Consider the following 24310-nt stretch of genomic DNA (forward strand, 5'->3'; position numbering starts at 1 on the left):
CATTTGGGGAATATAAATAATAGTGAAAGGGAATATAAGGGAAGGGAGAAGAAATGTGCGGGAAATATCAGAAAGGGAGACAGAACATAAAGACTCCTAACTCTGGGAAACGAACTAGGGGTGGTGGAAGGGGAGGAGGGTGGGGGGTGGGGGTGAATGAGTGATGGGCACTGAGGGGGGCACTTGACGGGATGAGCTCTGAGTGTTATTCTGTATGTTGGTAAATTGAACACCAATAAAAAATAAATTTATTAAAAAAAATAAATAATTAGAATCTTAAAAAAAAAAACCTGACTCATTAGAATTGTTGAATATGAAATGACAGAAGGGTTGTTAGATGTTGGGGACCGGTCTTAAGAAAGTCTATTTCTTGGTGTATTTTGTTTTGTTTTTTTAGATTTAGCTGATTAGGTGGGACTTAGGCACCCAGAAGGCATGTGGTTGACACTCCTAGTGTGTGCTAGAGTTTATGTACCACTCAGTGACCATGAATGTGCATTGGGAAGCTCTCCTAACATGAGGCCCTAACAAACCTCAAAGAACCTCACTCCAGCCCACAGCCAGTGATATTAGAACATCAGGAGCTGTTAAACCTAAGACCCATAATATTCCAGTGTCCTCACTGTTCGCTAACTTCCCTGCCCTCCCCCACTCTAATTTTAGTATATGTGCTGCCAAGGGAGCACCCCTCCCCCACTCCAAGTGTGACCCAAATATCTCTCTAGTAAATCCCACCTGGGCTCTGATCATACCTCTACGTTGAAGTACTTTCTACTTTAGCAAGCTCAGGGAACAGTAGGATTGATAACTAGATTGTGTAGGATTGGACTGTAGAAGATCATTTGCTAATAGAATCATGACATCTGGCTCAAAAGATTCAATGTAGCAGATCAAAAAGCAAGTGATCCAGCTCCATTGTCTTAAGACCTTTCCCCTGCTTTCCATGATCCTGCAGAGGAAATTGCTGCCTCTGGGTGGTAGTCAACACTCAGTAAAGTCAGCTTTATCAGGTTGCTGAGCTGTATTCATACCTTTGCTGGTGGTGGAGTTGGCAAGTCCTTGTCATACTAATGCTCAAGGTGAAAACTATCCTTAGGAAATTTCAGATTGAGGTTTTGTCCTTCATGCTGTTAAATTAATTAAATTAATTAAATTAAATTAATTAAAAGGCCATTAGGCATTTTTTAAAAATTGGAATTCAATTTGCTAACACATAGCATAACACCCAGGGCTCTTCCCATCAAGTGCCCCCCTCAGTGCCCGTCACCTAGTCACCCCAACCCCTTCCCCCCCTCCCTTTCCACTACCTCTTGTTCGTTTCCCAGAGTTAGGTGTCTCTCATGTTCTGTTACCCTCACTGATATTTTTTTTTTAATTTATTTTTTATTGGTGTTCAATTTACTAACATACAGAATAACACCCAGTGCCCGTCACCCATTCACTCCCACCCCCCGCCCTCCTCCCCTTCTACCACCCCTAGTTCGTTTCCTAGAGTTAGCAGTCTTTACGTTCTGTCTCCCTTTCTGATATTTCCCACACATTTCTTCTCGCTTCCCTTATATTCCCTTTCACTATTATTTATATTCCCCAAATGAATGAGAACATATAATGTTTGTCCTTCTCCGACTGACTTACTTCACTCAGCATAATAACCTCCAGTTCCATCCACGTTGAAGCAAATGGTGGGTATTTGTCATTTCTAATAGCTGAGTAATATTCCATTGTATACATAAACCACATCTTCTTTATCCATTCATCTTTCATTGGACACCGAGGCTCCTTCCACAGTTTGGCTATCGTGGCCATTGCTGCTATAAACATCGGGGTGCAGGTGTCCCGGCGTTTCATTGCATATGTATCTTTGGGGTAAATCCCCAACAGTGCAATTGCTGGGTCGTAGGGCAGGTCTATTTTTAACTGTTTGAGGAACCTCCACAGTTTTCCAGAGTGGCTGCACCAGTTCACATTCCCTCACTGATATTTTCACTCATTTTCTCTCCTTTCCCCTTTATTCCCTTTCACTATTTTTTATATGCCCCAAATGAGTAAGACCATATAATGTTTGTCTTTCTCCGATTGACTTACTTTACTCAGCATAATACCCTCCAGTTCCATCCACGTCGAAGCAAATGGTGGATATTTGTTGTTTCTAATGGCTGAGTAATATTCCATTGTATACATAGACCACATATTCTTTTTTTCTTACAAGTTTATTTTTTATTGGTGTTCAATTTGCCAACATATAGAATAACACCCAGTGCTCATCCCGTCAAGTGCCCACCTTAGTGCCCGTCACCCAGTCACCCCCACCCCCCGCCCACCTCCCCTTCCATCACCCCTAGTTCATTTCCCAGAGTTAGGAGTTTTTCATGTTCTGTCTCCCTCTCTGATATTTCCCACTCATTTTTTTCTCCTTTCTCCTTTATTCCCTTTCACTATTTTTTATATTCCCCAAATGAATGAGACCATATAATGTTTGTCCTTCTCTGATTGACTTATTTCACTCAGCATAACACCCTCCAGTTCCATCCACGTCAAAGCAAATGGTGGGTATTTGTCGTTTCTAATGGCTGAGTAATATTCTATTGTATACATAAACCACATCTTCTTTATCCATTCATCTTTCGATGGACACCGAGGCTCCTTCCACAGTTTGGCTATTGTGGACATTGCTGCTAGAAACATCGGGGTGCAGGTGTCCTGCCGTTTCACTGCATCTGTATCTTTGGGGTAAATCCCCAGCAGGGCAATTGCTGGGTCGTAGGGCAGGTCTATTTTTAACTCTTTGAGGAACCTCCACACATTTTTCCAGAGTGGCTGCACCAGTTCACATTCCCAACAGTACAGAGGGTTCCCCTTTCTCCACATCCTCTCCAACATTTGTTGTTTCCTGCCTTGTTAATTTTCCCCATTCTCACTGGTGTGAGGTGGTATCTCAATGTGGTTTTGATTTATATTTCCCTGATGGCCAGGGATGCAGAGCATTTTCTCATATGCTTGTTGGACATGTCTATGTTTTCCTCTGTGAAATTTCTGTTCATGTCTTTTGCCCATTTCATGATTGGATTGTTTGTTTCTTTGCTGTTGAGTTTAATAAGTTCTTTTTTTTTTAAGATTTTATTTATTTTTTAATGAGAGACAGACAGACAGAGATAGAGAGAAGCAGAGACACAGGCACAGGGAGAAGCAGGCTCCATGCAGGGAGCCCGGTGTGGGACTTGATCCTGGGACTCTAGGATCATGCCCTGGCTGAAGGCAGCGCTAAACTGCTGAGCTACCTGGGCTGCACTAATAAGTTCTTTATAGATCTTGGATACTAGCCCTTTATCTGATAGGTCATTTGCAAATATCTTCTCCCATTCTGTAGGTTGTCTTTTAGTTTTGTTGACTGTTTCTTTTGCTGTGCAGCAGCTTTTTATTTTTTATTTATTTATTTATTTATTTTGCAGCAGCTTTTTATCTTGATTAAGTCCCAGTAGTTCATTTTTGCTTTTGCTTTTGTTTTCCTTGCCTTTATGGATGTATCTTGCAAGAAGTTGCTGTGGCCAAGTTCAAAAAGGGTGTTGCCTGTGTTCTCCTCTAGGATTCTGATGGATTCTTGTCTCACATTTAGATCTTTCATCCATTTTGAGTTTATCTTTGTGTATGGTGTAAGAGAATGGTCTAGTTTCATTCTTCTGCATGTGGATGTCCAATTTTCCCAACACCATTTATTAAAGAGACTTTTTTCCAGTGGATAGTTTTTCCTGCTTTGTCGATTATTAGTTGACCATAGAGTTGAGGGTCCACTTCTGGATTCTCTATTCTGTTCCATTGATCTATGTGTCTGTTTTTGTGCCCGTACCACACCGTCTTGATGACCACATCTTTGTAGTACAACCTGAAATCTGGCATTGTGATGCCCCCAGCTATGGTTTTCTTTTTTAATATTTCCCTGGCTATTCGGGGTCTTTTCTGATTCCACACAAATCTTAAGATAATTTGTTCCAACTCTCTGAAGAAAGTCCATGGTATTTTGATAAGGATTGCATTAAATGTGTAAATTTCCCTGGGTAACATTGACATTTTCACAATATTAATTCTTCCAATCCATGAGCATGGAATATTTTTCCATCTCTTTGTGTCTTCCTCAATTTCTTTCAGAAGTGTTCTGTAGTTTTTAGGGTATAGATTCTTTGCCATTAGGGATTTTTAATGCCTTGACAGCCCATATAAGCAATACAAAACCTAAACCTGTCAATGCCTCAAGGTAATAAATTGAAACATAAGGATGAACAATCACAGATAGCCAACTAGGCTTTCCCCTATAAAGCAACCTTAAGTTATAGCTAAATAGTGTCTTTGCTTTGCTTCTTATCTTTCTAAATGTTTTGCTATTACCTCCTGTGCTCCTAGCCACTTCTGGTTTGGTACTGTCTAATAGGAATAGATTTTTGCTCAAACTCACAACATTTTTAAAATTTTTATTTAATTTCAATAATTAACATATGATATATATTTATATATATTTTTAATTGAAGTTCAATTTGCCAACATACAGTATAACACCCAGTGCTCATCCCTTCAAGTGCCCTCCTCAGTGCTCATCACCCAGTCACCCCATCCCCCCACCTGCCTCCCCTTCCACTACCCCTTGTTCATTTCCAGGAGTCTGTCATGTTTTTTAACCCGCTCTAATTTATTCCACTCATTTTCCTTCCTTTCCCCTATAGTTCCTTTCACTATTTCTTATATTACATATGATGTGTTTTGGTTTCAAAAGTAGAAGTCAGTGAGTCATCAGTCTTACATAATACCCGGTGCTCATTACATAACATGTCCTCCTTAAGGTCTTTCACTCAGTTACCCCATTTCCCTACCATCCTCCCCTCCAGCAACCTTCAGTCTCCCTTTCTGATTTTATCTTTTTTTTCTCTCTTCTCCTATGATCCTCTGTTTTGTTTCTTAAATTCCACACAAGAGTGAGATCATATGATAATTGTCCCTCTCTGATTGATTTATTTTGCTTAATATAATATCCTTTAGTTCCATCCACATTGTTACAAACAGCAAGATTTTATTCTTTTTGATGGTTGAGTAGTATTCCATTGTATATACATAGCACATCTTCTTTATGCATTCATCTGTCGGTGGACATCTGGGCTCTTTCTGTAGTATGGCTATTTTGGACATTGCTGCTATAAACATTGGGGTGCAGGTGCCCCTTCAGATCGCTACATTTGTGTCTTTGGGGTAAATACCCAGTAGTGCAATTGCTGGGTCATAGAGTAGCTCTCTTCAACTTTTTGAAGAACCTCCATACTGTTTTCCAGAGTGGCTGTACCAGCTTGCATTCCCACCAACAGTGCAAGAGGATTCCCCTTTCTCTACATCTTCGCCAACATTTGTTGTTTCCTGTCTTGTTATTTTAGCCATTCTGACTAGTGTGAAGTAGTATTTCATTGTAGTTTTGATTTGTGTTTCCCTGATGCCAGGTGATATAGAGCATTTTTTCATGTGTTGGTTGGCCATTTATATGTCTACTTTGGAGGAATGTCTGTTCATATCTTCTCATTTCTTGACTGGATTATTTGTTTTTGGGTGTTGAGTTTGCTAAGTTCTTTATAGGTCTAGGATACTAGGCCTTTATCTGATATATCATTTGCAAATATCTTCTCCCATTCCGTAGGTTGCTTTTTAGTTTTGTTGACTGTTTCCTTTGCTGTGCACAAGCTTGATCTTGATGAAGTCTCAGTAGTTAATTTTTTGCCTTTGTTTCCCTTGTCTTTGGAGATGTGTCTAGCAAGAAGTTGTGCAGCTGAGGTCACAGGGGTTGCTGCCTATGTTCTCCTCTAGGATTTTGATGAATTCCTGGCTCACATGTAGGTCTTTCATCCATTTTGAGTTGACCTTTGTGTATGGTGTGAGGAAATGGTCCAGTTTCATTCTTCTACATATTCAATTTTCCCAACATCATTTATTGAAGAGATTGTCTTTTTTCCATTGGATATTCTTTCCTGCTTTGTCAAAAATTAATTGACCATAGAGTCATGGCTCCTGTTCTCTATTCTATTCCATTGATCTATGTGTCTTTTTTTGTGCAGTACCATACTGTCTTGATGATTACCACTTTGTAATAGAACTCGAAGTCTGGAATTGTGATGCCATCAGTTTTGGTTTTCTTTTTCAACATTCCTTTGGCCATTCGGGCTCTTTTCTAGTTCCATACAAATTTTAGGATTATTTGTTCCAGCTCTGTGAAAAATGTCGATGGTATTTTGATAGGGATTGCACTGAATGTATAGATTGCTCTAGGTAGCACAGACATTTTAACAATATTTATTCTTCCAATCCAATCCATGGAAGATTTATCCATTTCTTTGTGTCTTCCCCAGTTTCTTTCATGAATGTTCTGTAGTTGTTAGAGTACAGATCCTTTGCCTCTTTGGTTAGATTTATTCCTAGTTATCGTATGATTTTGGGTGCAGTTGTCAATGGGACCAATTCCTTAATTTCTCTTTCTTCAGTGTCATTGTTAGTGTATAGAAATGCAACTGATTTCTGACATTGATTTTATATCCTGCCACTTTGCTGAATTCCTGTATGAATTTTAGCAATTTTGGAGTGGAGTCTTTTGGGTTTTCCATATAGAGTATCCTGTCATCTGCAAAGAGGGAGAGTTTAACTTCTTCTTTGCCAATTTGAATGCTTTTATTTCTTTTTGTTGTCTGATTACTGAGGCTAGGACTTCTAGTCCTATGTTGAACAGCAGTGGTGATAGTGGACATCCCTGCTATGTTCATGATCTTAGGGGAAAAGTTCTCAGCTTTTCTCTATTAAGAATGATACTCACTGTGGGCTCTTTGTAGATGGCTTTTATGATACTGAGGTGTGCTTTCTCTATCCCTACACTATGAAGACTTTTTTTTCACTATGAAGACTTTTAATAAAAAATGGATGCTGTACTTTGTCAAATGCTTTCTCTGCATCTATTGAGAGGATCATATGGTTCTTGTATTTTCTTTTATTAATGTAACATATCACATTGATTTGTGAGTGTTAAACCACTCTTGCAGTCTAGGAATAAATTCCACTTGGTCGTAGTGAATAATCCTTTTATTGTACTGTTGGATCCTATTGGCTAGTATCTTGGTGAGTATTTTGGCATCCATGTTCATCAGGGATGTTTTCCTTCCATTTCTATTTTTTGAGACAGCTTCGGTAGAATAGATATTATTCCTTCTTTAAATATTTAGTAGAATTCCCCTGGACTCTTGGGCCTGGACTCTTGTTTGTTGGGAGGTTTTTTTTTTTTACTGCTTCAATTTCCTTGCTGGTTACGGTCTGTTCAGGTTTTCTGTTTCTTCCTGTTTCAGTTTTGGTAGTTTATGCATCTCTATGAATACATCCATTTCTTCCAGATTGCCTAATTTGTTGGCATATAGTTGCTCATAATATCTCTTATTATTGTTTCTCTTGTTGTATTTCTTCGCTGTTGGTTGTGATTTCTCCTCTTTCATTCATGATTTTATTTGTTTGGGTCCTTTCTCTTTTCTTTTTGATAAGTCTGGCTGGAGGTTTATCAATCTTATTAATTCTTTCAAAGAACCAGCTCTTAGTTTCATTCATCTGTTCTACTGTTCTTTTGGTTTCTATTTTATTGATTTCTGCTCTAATCTTTATTAATTGTCTTCTCCTGTTGGGTTTAGGCTTTATTTGCTGTTTTTCTCCAGCTCCTTTAAGTGTAAGGTTAGCTTGTGTATTTGAAACTTTTCTTATTTCTTGAGAAAAGCTTGTATTGCCGTACACTTCCCTCTTAGGACTTCCTTTGCTGCATCCTAAAGGTTTTTTTTTAAAGATTTTATTTATTTTTTCATGACAGAGAGAGAGAGAGAGAGAGAGAGAGAGAGAGGCAGAAGCAGGCTCCATGCGGGGAGCCTGACGCAGGACTCGATCCCGGGACTCCAGGATCATGCTCTGGGCCAAAGGCAGGTGCTAAACCACTGAGCCACCCAGGGATCCCCCTAGAGGTTTTGAACAGTGTATTTTCATTTTCATTTGCTTCTATGAATTTTTAAATTCTTTAATTTCCTGGTTGACCCATTCATTCTTTAGTAGGATGCTCTTTAGTCTCCATGTATTTGAATTCTTTCAAATTTCCTCTTGTTTTAATTAATTAACTAATTAATTAATTTTGTATATTTTTTATTGGAGTTCAATTTACCAAAATATAGGAAACACCCAGTGCTCATCCTGTCAAGTGCCCCTCTCAGTGCCTGTCACCCAGTCACCCCATCCCCCTGCCCACCTCCCCTTCCACTACCCCTTGTTCATTTCCCAGAGTTAGGAGTCTCTCATGTTCTGTCACCCTCTCTGATTTTTCACATTCATTTTCTCTCCTTTCCTCTATAATCCCTTTCACTATTTTTATATTCCCCCTGTGATTAAGTTCCAGTTTCAAAGCATTGTGGTCTGAAAATAGGCAGGAATGATCCCAATCTTTTGGCACCGGTTGAAACCCGATTTGTGACCCTGTATGTGAACTCTTCTGGAGACTGTTCCACGTGCACTTGAGAAGAATGAGTATTCTGTTGCTTTAGGGTGAAATGTTCTGAATATATCTGTGAAATACATCTGGTCCAGTGTGTCATTCAAAGCCCTTGTTTCTTTGTTGATCCTCAGCTTAGATAATCTGTCCGTTGCAGAGTGGGGAGGAAACAAATGCCACATAGAGCAATCTGGTGCAGATAGATTACTTAGCCTGGCCCCCTGGAAAGGGTGGTGCAATTTTGCCTTGGGCAAAGACATTTGAGAACCAACACAACAAGCTCTTCTGCCAGAAGATCAGCAGGAACATCCAGCCAAGACCAAGTTTACCAATCACTGAAAACTGCAGAAATCCAGCACTAGGGAATGAAGCATATAGAATTCATGGGTCTTTTTCCCCCCATGGTTCTTTAGTCTTTCAATTTTAATTTTTTTCTCTTTCCCTTTTCAACCAATTTCCTATTTCATCAACTCTTTCTAAAAAATCTTTTTAAATTTTCATTTCATTTTGCAGTTATATTCTATCCTTTCATTGTATTTAATTTTTTTTACATATATAAATTTTTCTTTTATTAAAATTTTGGGATCTAGTTTTCTAACAAATGGACCAAAATACACACAGGATCCAGTGTATTGCGCTATTCTGTTCAACTGTCTGATATATATATATATATGTAAAAATTATATGTATGTATATGTACATATATATATACACACACATTATATATATAATTTTTTAAAAACTTTTATTTTTCAGTTTTGAGTCCATTCTGATTTGTTTAGTGTATATTTCTCTGGGGTTGTTGTTGCCATTTTAGTATTTTGTTCTCCTGTTCTTCTCTGGACTGAGTGACAAGATGGAAAAACTCACCTTAAAAAAGAACAAGAGGGCTTCCGGGAGAGGGGTGCGTGGGAGAGGAAGGTCGCGAGTAGGGCCTCTTGCTGCTCAGGAAATGTCTTCCCTTTCAGAATATGCCTTGCGCATGACTTGTCTGAGCCCCCGCCTGTTGGGTGAAATTGCCAGGCCTACTGACTCCAAATCAATGAAAGTGGTGAAACTGTTTAGCAAGCAGCCTTTGGCCAAGAGGAAGGAGACTTATGACTGGTATCCAAATCACAACACTTATTTTGCACTCGTTGGGGATACTACGTTTTCTTGGCCTCTATAGAGATGAGCATCAGGACTTCAAGGATGAGCAGCTGCGTCTCAAGAAGCTTTGTGGCAAAGGAACACCTAGGAAAGGAGAAGGGAAAAGAGCCACAAAAAAGAAATAGTGCTGGTCCATCAGAAGAGAAAAGTTCTTCCTCAGCAGCTGACCACAGAAGAAGGTGTATTTATCTTTCTACTTGCTGGAGGAGTGTGAGCTTCTGAGACTGAAGAGTATTTGGAGGAACACGATCATTTCTGTGTTGAAGTCCAATTCAGTTGAGTTGTAACTGGTTCCTTGGACACTTTCTAATTCTGCAAAGTTATTCTGGCTTTGGTTTTATACTGTGAGGTTTACCTCTTTCTCTGGAGAAATGAATGCATAGGTGGTTCAAGACAGACTCATTTGGGGTGGGAATGGAAGGTTGGGATCATGGGAGGAGACTCATTAAATGAGCATCGTTTCATCTCCCCAGGATCCCATTACACCAGCCCTTACCTCTGCCATCCCTCTGGCCCTTCAACCACTGTCTCCACCACCAAGCTCACAAAGTTTCTGAACCGTCCACTCTCCTTGGAGAGTAGTATCTACTGAGCTAGATTTGGGGGAAAGGCTGTACCTGCTAAGAGAGTACTGAGTGTACACGACCTGCTGTACATAAGGTACTGGGGCCCTAGTAATACCATGGTTAGCAAGAGAAAACAGTCCCTACCTCATGGAACTTTGAGGCTTGTGTGAAAGATTAATATCATTACATAAATAAAATTGTTTAAATGCTACAGAGGATCCCTAGATGGCTCAGCAGTTTAGCACCTGCCTTCGGCCCAGGGTGTCATCCTGGAGTCCGAGGATCAAGTCCCACATCAGGCTCCCTGCATGGAGCCTCTTCTCTCTCTGTCTGTGTCTCTGCATCTCTCTCTCTCTCTCTGTCTGTCTCTCATGAATAAATACATAAAATCTTAAAAAAAAAAAAGAACAAGAGGCAGTACTGACTGCCAGGGACCTAATCATTATGGATATAAGTAAGATATTGGAACTAGATTTCAGAATAATGATTATAAAGATAGTAGCTGGGCTTGAAAAAAGCATAGAAGGCACTTTCTAGAGAATCCCTTTCTGGAGAAATAAAAGAATTAAAATCTAATCAAGTCAAAATAAAAAAGGCTATTAATGAGATGCAATAAAAAATGGAGACTCTTAACTACTAGGATAAATGAGGCACAAGAGAGAATTAGTGATATAGAAGACAAAATGATGGAGAATAAAGAAGCAGAGGAAAAGAGAGATGAACAACTACTGGATCATGAGGGGAGAATCTGAGAGATAAGTGATGCCATAAGGCATAACAATATTATAATAATTGAGTTCCCAAAAGAAGAGGAAAGAGGGGAGCAGAAGGTATACTGGAGCAAATTATAGTGGAGAACTTCCCTAATCTGGGGAAGGAAACAGTCATACAAACCCCAGAGGCACAGAGAACTGCCTCAAAATCAATAAAAATAGATCAACACCCTGACATATAATATATAATAGTGAAACTTGCAAATCTCAGAAACAAAGAAAATCCTGAAAGCAGCTCGGGGAAAAGAGATCTGTAACCTACAAGGATAGAAACTTTAGACTGGCAGCAGATCTATCCATAGAGACCTGGCAGGCCAGAAAAGACTGGCATGATATATTCAGTGTGCTAAATGAGAGGAATATGCATCCAAGAATATTTTATCCAGCTAGCATGTCATTCAAAATAGGAGAGATAAAGATCTTCCAGGACAAACAGAAACTAAAAGAATTTGTGATCACCAAACCAGCCCTACAAGAAATATTAAATGGGATCCTTTAATTGAAGAGAGAGCCCAAAAGTAACATAGATCAGAAAGGAACAGAGAGACAATATACAGAAACAATGACTTTACAGGTAATAAAATTGCACTAAATATCTTTCAATAGTTACTCTGCATGTAAATGTGCTAAATGACCCAATCAAAAGACACAGGATATCAGATTGGATAAAAAAGCAACACTCATTGATATGCTGTTGCAAGAGACTCATTTTATTTTATTTTATTTTTTAAAGATTATTCATGAGAGACACAGAGAGGCAGGGACATAGGCAGAGGGAGAAGGATAGGCAAGGATCGCAATGTGGGACTCCATCCCACGGCCTCAGGATCATGCCCCGAGCCAAGCCGAAGGCAGATGCTCAACCACTGGGCCACCCAGGTGCCCCATAAGAGAATCATTTTAGACACAAAGACACTTCTAGATTTAAAGTGAGGGGGTAGAAAACCATTTACCATGCTAACAGACATCAAAAGAAAGCTGGGATGGCAATCCTTATATCAGACAAATTAGATTTTAAGCCAAAGACTAATAAGAGATGAGGAAGGACACTATATCATAATTAATGGGGCCTATCCAACAAGAAGATCTAATAATTGTGAATAATCCCTTAGCATGGGAGCCCCCAATTATATAAGCCAATTAATAACAAAATTAAACATACTGATAATACTTTAACATTTTTAATATACCTCAGTTTATCTTTTTTTTAAAGATTTTATTTATTTATTTATTCATGATAGTCACACGGAGAGAGAGAGGCAGAGACATAGGCAGAGGGAGAAGCAGGCTCCATGCAGGGAGCCCGATGTGGGATTCGATCCCGGGTCTCCAAGATCGCGCCCTGGGCCAAAGGCAGGCGCCAAACCGCTGCGCCACCCAGGGATCCCACCTCAGTTTATCTTTTAATAATGCTTCTCAACAGAGATTCTACAGTATTCTTCGAAGCCCATTTAACATCAAAATCACCTGGGGAGCTTGTTTAAAATGTATTTGTGGATGGAATGCTTGTCCACAGGGAATCTTCATTTTATGCAACCCCTCAGGTGATAATAATGTACATAAATTCCAGGAATGATAGCTCTATTGTGGGGAAGATGTGGCTTCACCAGAGTACTCATTCCAACATTGGAACGTGTCCTGAAGTAGGAAGGAATAGCAAGGAATGACCTTCCATAGCAAAGTATTATTTGAATGATTGAAGCCACAGCACAGGAATTTCTTCAAAAATAGAGGATACTTACATCTTAATATCTTTACTAGAAAAATAGTTTGATTTTGATTTTTTTTTTGGTCAGAAATCCACTCACTACTTTGTCTCAGCACTCACCATGATGCCCAGCTTAATAAATGTGCTTAATACAGATTTCCTTAATGAATCTGTAGTGGCCATCCACCCACCTCCCGCCCCAATTTTCTTGGTCGCCATTGCTTTACTTCACTTTTATGTCTCCATAATGGGTAAGGTGGTTGAAGCACTTTCCTCTGGGCATCCCAAGGGTGCAGTTTAACAGAAAAATGCTTCAGTCATGAAGTAGATGAGGTTGTGCTTATCTCTGACTAGGTGCTGGGCTGGGTGTGAAGAGTGCAGCAAAGCAGGTGTGATGCAGCTGAGAGAGTCTGAGTGTCACAGAGGATTTGTTAGGAACTCTTTATTTTTATTTTTTTTAAAAGATTTATTTATTCATGAGAGACACACAGAGAGAGGCAGAGACAGGCAGAGGGAGAAGCAGGCTCCCCATGGAGCAGGGAGCCTGATGTGGGATTCAATCCCAGGACCCCAGGATCATGACCTGAGCCAAAAGCAGATGCTCAACCACTGAGACACCCAGGCACCCCTCGTTAGGAACTCTTTAACAGAACCATATCTGTAAGTTGTTCTGAGATCTGTGTCCATAAAAGATCTTTAAGAGTATCCTTTTAAGTAAACTGGTAAGTCTTTGTTCTATATAACTATAGAGGACGACTTGGAAAGTATCAAGGACATTGATGGAGAGACCACTGAAATGATACAGAAGAGTTTGGAAAAGAGTACAGCTTCTGTGACAGAATCAGTCCTGATCCAGAAGTTGAGTTCAGCAGTAGACTGGATTCTGGATAGTTTAGATCTCTATCCAAGAAAAAAAACCTTTTCCTTTCTTTTGAATGAGGTGTTGTTTCCCCTTATTTTACCTTGGCTTCTTAGTAAAATATCTTAAGGTATCATTCTTTCTTGCCTGACTAAAGTAAAGGGATGTCTTGATTTTTTGAAGGAAAAAGATCAGGGAGAGGAAGATAAGGGAGGGAAGGAGTGAGTGCAGGGCCATTTGTAGATTTGGCTGTTACTTTGTTAGGAGAAGCCATCACAAAAGATATTGTGTCCTTTGTTATACAGAGATAGCAAAAATAACTCTTCTTATCTTTCTCACCCCCTGGATCTTTTCTCCATATTTAATTTAATTTAATATAATTTAATATAATTTAATTTAATTTTAATTCCAATGAGTTAACATACAGTGTTAAATTAGTTTCAGGTATACAATATAGTGATTCAACTATTCCCTACAAAAATGCAGAATGCTTTATGAATTTGTGTGTCATCCTTGCACAGGGACCATGCTAATCTTCTCTGTATTATTCCACTTTTAGTATAAGCACTGTTTAAGCAAGCACACTTATCCAAACTGTTTCATTGTCCCATCTAACTTATTTGTTTACTGGGAGCTGACCCTGGGTGCCATCAAAGGGGAGATCCATTCCTAGACCTCCACTTGTATAGACCATATCATGGTCAGAATAACTCCATTCATACAGAACACACTGATACTTTGTCTCAACATTGGATCTTTACTCCATGTATTATATCCTTGCATTTCATTTTCCTTTCCTAATTTAGTAAGTATAACAGCAAAAAAGAAAAAAAAAGAATTAGATTAACCTCAAAATAGAGAGAGATAGCAAAAGATGTGCAACTTTTCACTGAAGATGTTTAACAGAGATCTCAAAAATTTTTTTTTTAGCTCTTAGTTTGGATGTGGAGAAATTGGAATACCTGTACACATTTGGTGGGAATATAAAATGCGAAAAGTACTTTGCAAGACAATTTGGTAGCTCCTCAAAAAATTAAGACTAGAGTTATCATTATGACACAGCAAATTTTCTTCTGGATATAGACCCCCAAAGAACTGGAAGCAGGGACTCAAAGAAATATTTGTGTACCCATGTTCATAGCAGTGTTAATTCACAATAGTCAAAAGGTGGAGGCAAGCTGTGTCTATCAGTGGATGAGTGGATAAACAAAAAGTGGTCTGATCATACAATGGGTTATTCAGCCTTAAAAAGGGAATAAATTTTGCCATGCTGCAACATAGATGAACCATGAAGATATTGCGCTAAGTGAAATAAAAAGGCAAGTGATGTGTGATTCCACTTACATGGAATTCAAGTTCATAGAGAGAGAAAGTAGAAGGGTGTTTGTCAGGGGCTGGGTGCAAAAGGAATGGGGAGTTAGTGTTTGATGGATATAGAGTTTCAGTTTTGGAAAATGAGTTTTTTTTTTTTTAAGATTTTATTTATTCATGAGAGACAGAGAGAGGGAGGGAGAGAGAGAGGCAGAGGGAAAAGCAGGCTCCTCACAGGGAGCCTGATATGGGACTTGAACCCGACCCCAGGATCATGCTCTGAGCCAAAGGCAGATGCTCCACCACTGAGCCACCCAGGCATCCTGGAAAATGAAGAGTTCTATGGATGGATGGTTGTGTGGCTGCACAATAATGTGAATGTGCTTAATGCCACTGAACTGGACATCTTAAATGTTTAAGATGGTAAATTTTGTATTATCCATATATTTTAGCACTAATAAAAAAAGGCTGAAAAATGTGCATTGGCTTTATCAACTTGGAGAATCATTGGTGAAAATGGTGAGAGCTGTTTCAGTCACATAGTGGCGGGGAAGCCAGGAGGCTTTGAATTCCCTCATTAGTTCTAACTCACGATACAACTACTCAGTTGAAGATCAAGTAGACATCTCAATCTTATCACAAAACCCAACTCTGTTTTCTCTCTACCATTCAAACGTCTTTTTTTTTTTTTCCCTCATCTTATTGGATAGATCTTGCATCTCCTCAGTTGCTCAGGCCAAAAAGCCTAGAACCCTTTCTCTCACACCCCAAATCCAAACCATCAGTGAATTCCATCAGTTCTATTTCAAACCACACACAGTTTAGCAGCATCTTACTATCTCCAGCACTTTAGGTCCAAGCCACCATATTCTCTCTTGGACTACTTCAGCAGGGAGTTGCCTCTATTCTTTCTACTCTATAGCCTCTTCACCGTATAAGAACCAGACAGACAATCTTTAGGAAATATAAATAAGATGATGTCACTTCTCTCTTCAGAAATTTCCAAAGGCGTTTCTTCTTGGAGTAAAAGCCAAAGACCTTATTTATAGCTAACAGTTCTTCCTGGAGCACGTTAGTCAACATGCCAAGAATGCTCCCTCTTAGGGACTGTGCTCTTGTTCTCTGTGCCTGACCCTGTTCTCTCAAGACGTTTTACAACTTTCTCTCTTCATGTGAGTTTCTGTTTTGAGAGACCTTTCCCAACTACCTGTGATATTTTTAAAACATGTCTGCAAATTCTCTGACATTCTTCCCGTCAAGAATTGAAGTCTTAAAAAAAAAAAAAAGAAGTCTGATTCCTTTCCTCTTGAATATTGTCTGGCCTTGGTGACTCACTTTTAACAAATAAAATATGAAGTCAGTGATGCTGTGTTACTCATCAGACTACATCATGAAAAGCAGTACTTGGGATACTTGCCCTTGGGTTAGAACCATCATGCTGTGAGGAAGCCCATGTCACACAGACAGGCCACACATAGATACTCCAGCAATGACAGCCCTCACTGTGGTCCTCACTGACAGCTAACATCAACCGTTAGATATGTGAATGGGGAATCCTTCAAGATAACTGCAACCCAACCCTGTTTGTCTATAACTACATTATAGACTCTGAAGGAGCATTGCTGAGCTCAACTCAGTCACTCCCAGAAATATGAGAGATAAAATAAATGTTTGCTGTTATTTTTAAAAAACTGTTTTCACTAACATTTACTGAGTATCTACTAGTTATTACAGGCCTTTTATATACAAGAACTTGCTTAACCTCTGTAATAGCCCTGGTTAGATAAGCATTATTTATTTTTTTATTGTTTTATTATATTTTTATTTTCAGTAGGCTCCACACCCAACATAGGGCTTGAACTCTCGACCCTGAGATTAAGCATCATACATTTCATTGGCTGAGTCATCCAGGTGCCTGTTATTTTAAGCTACTAAGTTTGGGTGGTTTGTTTCTGCACAACAGCCACTTGAAGCACCACCCTGCTACAATTACACTCCTTATCAATTGCTAGTCCCCAACCTGGATATGTTTTTCTTTATAGTACTTGGAGCTTTCTGACATATTATATGTATATATATATATATATTTTTTTTTTTTCTATTCTTCTCCCCATGCCCTGGAACATCAGCAACATGAAAGTAGAAACTTTGTTTTTGTTTGCTGATATATTCCCAGGGCCTAGAATATTGTACTCAATACAGAGTTGTCATTTGAGCTCAAATTGTATGTGTTAAGTGAAAGTAGCTGTGGCCCTCTGATGTGGAAAAGGCATCCAGGGTGAACAAGAAGGTATTGATGTTAAAAGATTATATGTGACTTGGAAAATGTTGTATAGGAAATATTTATTATTCTCATTATTCTTTTTCTTTTTTTTTCAAAGTTAGGGCTCTTTATTCAGACAGTAAAGCACAGCAAAGTGGGAGAGCTATGCTGTCTCCATGGCAACAGAAAGTCTCATAAATGTAAGGTCCTTGGCTTTTATCAGGCAGACTCTTCCTGGATCAGGAGAAACATATTTTAACTTGATGTATTCTCATTATTCTTGAAGATATTTCCACTTTACTACCAGTCGTACTTAATAATGCTATTTTTAAAATGTAGAAAATAAAACTATTTTGTTTTTTTTACTTCTTAAACACTTTATTTTTTTAAATTGAAACTAATGTTCTGGTATGTTCATGGGATTGGGTTTATGCTGGCAAGTCTGTGAGGGTGATTGATCAACTTTTCTTCACATAATTTTTACAGGTTTGAGGTGAGATTTTGCTATTACTGTGGTTTTATGATCAGAGACCCAGGAGAGCCTATATCCAGCCCTGCCAATCATCCCAACTCCTGAAGGCTCCCAAGGAAACAATATGCTCAAAGAACAATAGCAAACTTTGAGCCAGAGAGCCATGTTGTTAGTGTCTGAGTCACACCAGTTACCTCAATTGTGGACTCATTGGTCAAAGGTGAGCTGGAAAATAGTCTAGGCCTACTCACTTCCCAGTCTCAGCCCCAAATCTGAATTGAGGATCTCTGTGCTCAGCATGGTGTATAGAGGAAGAGGGGTGACTGGGCTCAAAATGGGGACTCCAAGCAGACTATGAATAGAAGAGGACTAACCAGGAGCAGGCAGAAGGAAGGAGGGTTCATCTCTGGTTGCTGGCCCTTTAGGGGACACTGCCCTTCATAAAATATGCACCAGTGAACTCTTCCGGCTCTGACCTGGTAGTTCTTTTTCCTTGGAGGGGGAGGGGGAGACATAAAAGTATTGGTTAAGACTAAGTCATGGAGTGAAAGGACTGAAGTGTTCTTTCTCCAGTGTATGATGCCATGTCATGGTCATCATCAGCATCTATTAGCAGGATACTTTTATTAAGTCATTATTCTAAACCCAGCACTGTGATAGAGTCTTCTGAAGATGAGTTTCTTTCTTTTTAAGATTTTATTTATTTATTCATTAGAGACACACAGAGAGATCGGCAGAGACATAGGCAGAGGGAGAAGCAGGCTCCATGCAGGGAGCCAGATGTGGGACTTGATCCCGGGACTCTAGGATCACGCCCTGGGCCAAAGGCCGGTGCTAAACCTGCTGAGCCACTCAGGGATCCCTGAAGATGAGTTTCTTAAGATGAATAAGACCTTCTATAAAATCTAAAAAGAACCCAATCAATGTCCATGGTGGCCAAACTGTGGAAGGAGCCTCAGTGCCCATCGAAAGATGAATGGATAAAGAAGATGTGGTCTATATACACAATGGAATATTACTCAGCCATCAGAAACAACGAATACCCACCATTTGCTTTGACATGGATGGAACTGGAGGGTATTATGCTGAGTGAAGTAAGTCAATTGGAGAAGGACAATCATTATGTGGTTTCACTCATAAGGGGATTATAAAAAAAAATAGGGAAAGGGTGACAGAAAATGAGACTCCTAACTCTGGGAAATGAACAAGGGGTAGTGGAAGGGGAGGTGGGCGGGGGGATTGGGTGACCGGGTGACGGGCACTGAGGGGGTCACTTGACAGGATGAGCACTGGGTGTTATGTTGGTAAATTGAACTCCAATAAAAAAATATACAAAAAAAAAAAAAAGGACCCAACCATCCTGCTTGGAGTGGAGTTGTGGTGAACATGAATCATGCAAAGCCAGGTATGAAAAGGGTTGCACAGAGTTAGAATTATATGGCATTCCAGGGGAGAGAAAATTCTCTCTCTCTTAGCTGGGGAGATGTGAGATGGCTTCATGAAGGACATGGTATTTTATCTGATCTTGAAGGACACCTAGAATTTTGATAGAAATGGGCAAGTTGGGATCCCTGGGTGGCGCAGCGGTTTGGCGCCTGCCTTTGGCCCAGGGCGCGATCCTGGAGACCCGGGATCGAATCCCACGTCGGGCTCCCTGCATGGAGCCTGCTTCTCCCTCTGCCTGTGTCTCTGCCTCTCTCTCTCTCTCTCTCTCTGTGTGACTATCATAAATAAATAAAAATTAAAAAAATTAAAAAAAAAAGAAATGGGCAAGTTGGGCATGCTGGAACCACAAAAGTAGAGACTAAAAAAATAGTGTTTGGTAGAATGGTGAATTTAAGATGGACTGGGTCAAATGTCCAGTCACTATGGGGCCAGGACTAGTGACCAGTGGTTAGGACTTTCTGTGTAATGTTCTTTCAAGCTCTACCATACCCCTTGCTGCCTGCTTAGGTGTTCAGCTGAAGTATTGCTGCAGGCATTCCTGATGCAAGTACCTGGAGTATGGAACACCACCCAGCAGCATCCAAGGCCAAGAATGGGATAGCTTTGAGGACAATCAAATCTGTCCTCAGAACTAGATTCAACCCAGAATGTGGAGATGGTGGTTGAGGAAGTGGGGGTGTAGCACAGGAGTTTAGAAATTGGGATGCATGAGGGTTAAGGATTTGCGGAACTGGGGGTGCATGGGGCTCCCAGAGAGCATCCCTTTGGCACAGGCTATCAGCACATGCACAGATTCCTATGAGTTCACCTTTCTCACACGAGCCTTCTCCAGCAGTTCTGCAGATAAAGCTAATTTTCATCTGTCAAGTGTTTCTGTCTTTAAGGGAGAGTTTATGCCCCTCGGCAGTCTGTTGGGGGGCCAAGAAGGGACTTGCAAATTATTTATGGAGTGATGAGAGGACTCCCTGGCCATGGAGACCCAGGACAATGAGGTCTGTGTTCTTCCAGCCTTCTATATGTGGAGCCTGTCCCTGGCTCATCCCCTTCCCAGCACAAAAGTCCTGAGAGGGGTCTTTGCTGTCACAGCCCACAGGATAAAGTCTTCACTCCAAATAGTTTTCTTAGAGCTCCCTTCATGTCCTTGTTCCTCAGGCAGTAGATGAAGGGGTTCAGCATGGGTGTGACCACCATATACATCACTGAAGCCAGTGAATCCTTGTCAGCTAAGTGGGAGGATGAGGGATTCAGGTAGACCCCTGTGATGGTCCCATAGAAGAGGAGGACTACCGTGAGATGAGAGCCACAAGTGGAAAAGGCCTTTTGTTTGCTCTGGGCAGATGGGACTTTGAGCACAGCAGACACAATGCGGATGTAGGACACAAGAATGCTGAGAAAAGGAATGAGGACAATCAAGCCCCCCACCAGCAGAATCATGAGCTGGTTGAGCTGGGTGTTAGAACAGGAGAGCTGGAGCAGGGGAATGAGGTCACAAAAGAAGTAAGGGATGATGTTGCTGGCACAGAACTCCAGCCGAGCCATGAGGGCAGTGTGTAGCAGAGAGTGGAGATTGGCAATGAGCCAGGAGCTTCCCAGCATCAGGGCACAGATTTGCAGACTCATCATAGTGGAGTAGTGCAGGGGGTGGCAGATGGCCACGTAGCGGTCATAAGCCATTGCTGTCAGGAGAAAGTTGTCCATGTTGGCAAGCAAAATGCAGAAGTAGATCTGGGCTAAGCAGCCGCCATAAGAAATGGACTGGGTCTGCATCTGGATATTCACAAGCATCTTGGGGACAGTGGCAGAGATGAAGCAGAAATCCACCAGGGAAAGGTTGCTGAGGAAGAAGTACATAGGTGTGTGGAGGAGGGAGTCAGAGCCAATGGCCAGGATGATGAGCAAGTTCCCTGCTGCCCCAACCAGGTACATGACAAGGAAGAGCCCAAAGATCAACTCTTGCCTTTCAGGCTGGCTGGAGAGCCCTAGGAGGATGAACTCAGAGACACTCGTGTGGTTTTCTCCCTCCATGATTGGCTGGTCCTGCTGGGAGATCCAGAACAGGCACAGGCTATAAGGAATAGGGGATGGCACCCATGCCTCCCTCCTTCCCTCCTACAACCCCTTAACTCACATCTGGCCAACTCACATCTCTTTGTTCATTTGGTATAAACTCCAAAGAAGGCTCTCCACCTACCAAAGGAAAAGCTTTGACCAGGGAGTCTTATGGCCCTAACAGACCCAAAGTCAGGGTTTTAATTATTTCACTATTTTAATTATTTCACAAAATGCTGCTGATCTAAAATCTGCAGAGCCCCATCTGACATCCTTCTAAGGAGAATCCTTGTGACATATGGCCAGGTACTCAGTGGTACCAACAAACAAGGAGTGCTTTGGTTTTTTTGCCCTCCAAACTTATGTCATGCTCTCATCTTTTGATTTGAGCACTCAATGTTGTCTCACTAGTAAGCGAAAAACTATGGAAATACAGTTTCTTCTTACTCCCAATAAGATTGCCACCTGAAGGCCCTTTCTCTACAGAATTCTGGAACCACATGGTACATATATAGAACGAGAGGGTATTATTTGTACATACTTTGTCTTCCTTTGTTCCCCCAGTCACAGATGGCCTGGGGCTTAGGGGGCCCTGGCTGCCACTTGTCACCAGCTCTGGGTCACCTTGGTCCTGGTGATGATGATATGGATGGGGTATGTCAGAACAAACCTGGACAGAAGAGCCTGCTGACTGGGACAGCTCAGCCAGCGCTTCCGTTTGGGTTTATCCCAGAAGGGATCTGCCTCTGGAGCTTAAGAGTTGCCCCTGCAGATAATAAAGAGAAACTGCAAGTGTAATATTGCCCACAGGAATGGAGTGGGCAAAAAGGAAACAATAGGACCCCACTAAACTAGAATTCATAATAGTTCAGTGTGATCTCAGCTGAAGTCTCATTAGATATAATGTCAATTATTTTCTACTGCTTCACAAGATATAGTTGGGATTTGGGTACTATAAGAACATAAATCACAAAAAGGGAAGGAGAGGGAGAAAGAACTTGACTCGGTGTGATGATGGAGATGGAGGAAGAGCTGATGGGGAAAAACAATCTGGAAAAGTCATGGGGCTGTGATTATGGCCAGGAACTAGACAGGGAGTGACAAGGGGAAAATCATCTTGGGAGGTTGCCTTTGTCCACCCCACCATTTTGCTGAGGTGGGGCTTGCTTGGAGGAAAGGACTTACCAGTGCAGGTGGGGAGGGTAAAGGAGTGATGGAGATTTTGACTATGCTGCAGATCCCAGTTGAGTTCTTGGCCTGTGTTTAGAACTATTCCTTGGTGTGGAAGATAAACGTGCTCCTTCAATTTCACTGCTTTGATTTCTCCAAAAGACTGAAAAGTGCCACCATGTGAACTTAGACTTGGAACATCTGTGTAAATAGGTCAAGGCTTCCTGGAATGGCCAGCACTGGGGCAGAGGAAGGGACATGTCGAGCAGGTGGAATGGGGCAGGGACATGGGGGGGAGAAGATCACCTGTACTGGGAGAGAGATATTCTGAGACTGGGAACTATGGTGTGTGTAGTGGCAAAAGCTCTATCCCTTCCTTGACTACTACCCCCTTCAAACCAAGGTGACACCACCCTCTTTTCCTTCCAATCCTCCACTTCCCCAAAGGTGTGGGAGAAGAAAAATATCTTGTTACTACCTGCCACTTTTTAGGGAAGTACTCTTCCCAAGTACTCCTCTTTGAAGAAAACTCAAGCTAAGAGATCTAACTTAAAATGAAAAGGATCTTTCTCCTACCTCCTGGATCATTCCTGTCAGCATGAAAACATCACTCAATTTTAAAAATCCACCCTTGACCCACTTTCACTTTCCCCTCTGGCTTTCAGCTTACTTCTCTATTTCCCCTTTCCACAAAAGTCCTCAAACTGTGGCCAGTATCCATATCCCCATTCCCTTCCTCCCTTTTGCTCATGAAACCCCTTTCTCATGCTTCCCCACAATCCATGTAACTTCCCTAGTCAAGGCCACCATTGCCACATCTGAGGTTGGGTCTCAGGCTCCATCTTACTAAGACCAACAAGCTCTATTTGGCAGGGTTGGTCACTCCCACCTTCTGAAAACATGTTCCTCACTGGGTTTCAAAGTACAGTTTTGTCATGGCACCTCTCCTGCCTCAGTGGTTTCTTGCTCTTGGGTCCTCCTCATTCTTCTGACCTATTCTATCTATCTATCTATCTATCTATCTATCTATCTATCTATCTATCTACCTATCTATCTATCTATCTATCTATCATCTATCTATCTATCTATCTATCTATCTATCTATCTATCTATCATCTATCTATCATCTATCACCTATCTATCTACCTACCTACCTATCATCTATCATCTATCATTCTGTTTCTCTAGCATATAAGCTCATGAAGGCAGAAGCTTTATTTTTATATGTCACTATATCCCCAGTTTCTAGAACCATACCTGGAGTAAAGGAGACAGACACTCAATGTTTTTATGTGTTCTTGAATGAAGGGATAACTGTTTTTAATGTTCCCCTTGTGACCATATGTCTTTGAGATTGAGTGAGACCTTACAGATAGTCCTCCTTCACCTGATACCAACCTCGTGTCTCCCAAATGTCACTCATATTTACTTATCATCTGTATTATTGTTTCATTAGTATTGTTTTGTTAATTGAAATTCATTTGTTAAAGATGGAAATTTGTACTTCACAATACATAAAAAAATAGTATTACTTACTGAGTTTTAGCTAGCTGCCATTACCTGCAGAGAGTTCTTAGTCTGAAACCTCCTTGGTTAAAAAAAAGGAGACTGTAAAGTCCTAGGGAGGATTTAGGAAAATAGCACCTGAGGATTTCTCTGAGAGGTAGTCAGAAGGATTGAGGGAGAATTCAAAAAGGAATCACTTTCTTATCGTGTGTTTTGATGCTGCTTGTCTCTTTGTAAACCACCTAATGCCACCACTTAGACCCCTGGAGGTACAGGCTGCACAATGCAGGACACATTGCACTAAGTCATACATACCAGGATTCAGACACCTATTTGTTTAGGTCTGATCCATGGGCAGCCAGCACACAGACTGGCCTTGTGTTTTGCTTCAGCGGCACTCCTGCATCTCTGTCTGGTGACCACCACAACTCTGGGGTTTGTGTTGGATGGAATACTGGACCTGTTTTATGAGAGTCCAAGGTATGGATAAAATGCTTGTCTTTGACTTTGG

The 24310-nt window shown here is 40.8% G+C and overlaps 2 protein-coding genes, 1 non-coding gene and 1 pseudogene across 4 annotated transcripts in view; 2 read left to right on the plus strand and 2 right to left on the minus strand.

The window, feature by feature from the left end:
- Window positions 1-3443: 3443 nt before the first annotated feature.
- On the plus strand, window positions 3444-10453 carry LOC140638948 (small ribosomal subunit protein mS33 pseudogene; annotated as a pseudogene).
- A 3605-nt stretch (window positions 10454-14058) lies between these two features.
- On the minus strand, window positions 14059-14165 carry LOC140639290 (U6 spliceosomal RNA). The gene has a single exon (XR_012036061.1). It is a non-coding gene; the product is annotated as a U6 spliceosomal RNA (small nuclear RNA).
- A 3012-nt stretch (window positions 14166-17177) lies between these two features.
- On the minus strand, window positions 17178-21099 carry LOC140638941 (putative olfactory receptor 1F12P). The gene is made up of 3 exons (XM_072837127.1): window positions 19883-21099; window positions 18003-18120; window positions 17178-17390 (listed from the first exon to the last, which is right to left on the minus strand). Exon 1 carries the CDS (start codon window positions 21097-21099, stop codon window positions 20155-20157), a length of 945 nt encoding a protein of 314 aa, XP_072693228.1. The 3' UTR covers window positions 17178-17390; window positions 18003-18120; window positions 19883-20154.
- The window catches only part of LOC140638936 (cytochrome P450 3A12-like), a 72859-nt gene continuing 69134 nt past the window's right edge, over window positions 20586-24310 (plus strand). For both annotated transcript variants that reach the window (XM_072837110.1, XM_072837113.1), the window contains exon 1: window positions 20586-20994. The gene's annotated coding sequence lies outside the window, so the exon portion shown is untranslated. The remainder of the gene's footprint in view (window positions 20995-24310) is intronic.

This window comes from Canis lupus, chromosome 8 (assembly GCF_048164855.1).
Source record: "Canis lupus baileyi chromosome 8, mCanLup2.hap1, whole genome shotgun sequence".
Lineage (NCBI taxonomy): Eukaryota > Metazoa > Chordata > Mammalia > Carnivora > Canidae > Canis > Canis lupus.

What these genes read in the sequence shown, in the direction of transcription:
- LOC140638941 (XM_072837127.1), bottom strand. Translation starts at nt 21,099, where the DNA reads ATGGAGGGAGAAAACCACACGAGTGTCTCTGAGTTCATCCTCCTAGGG.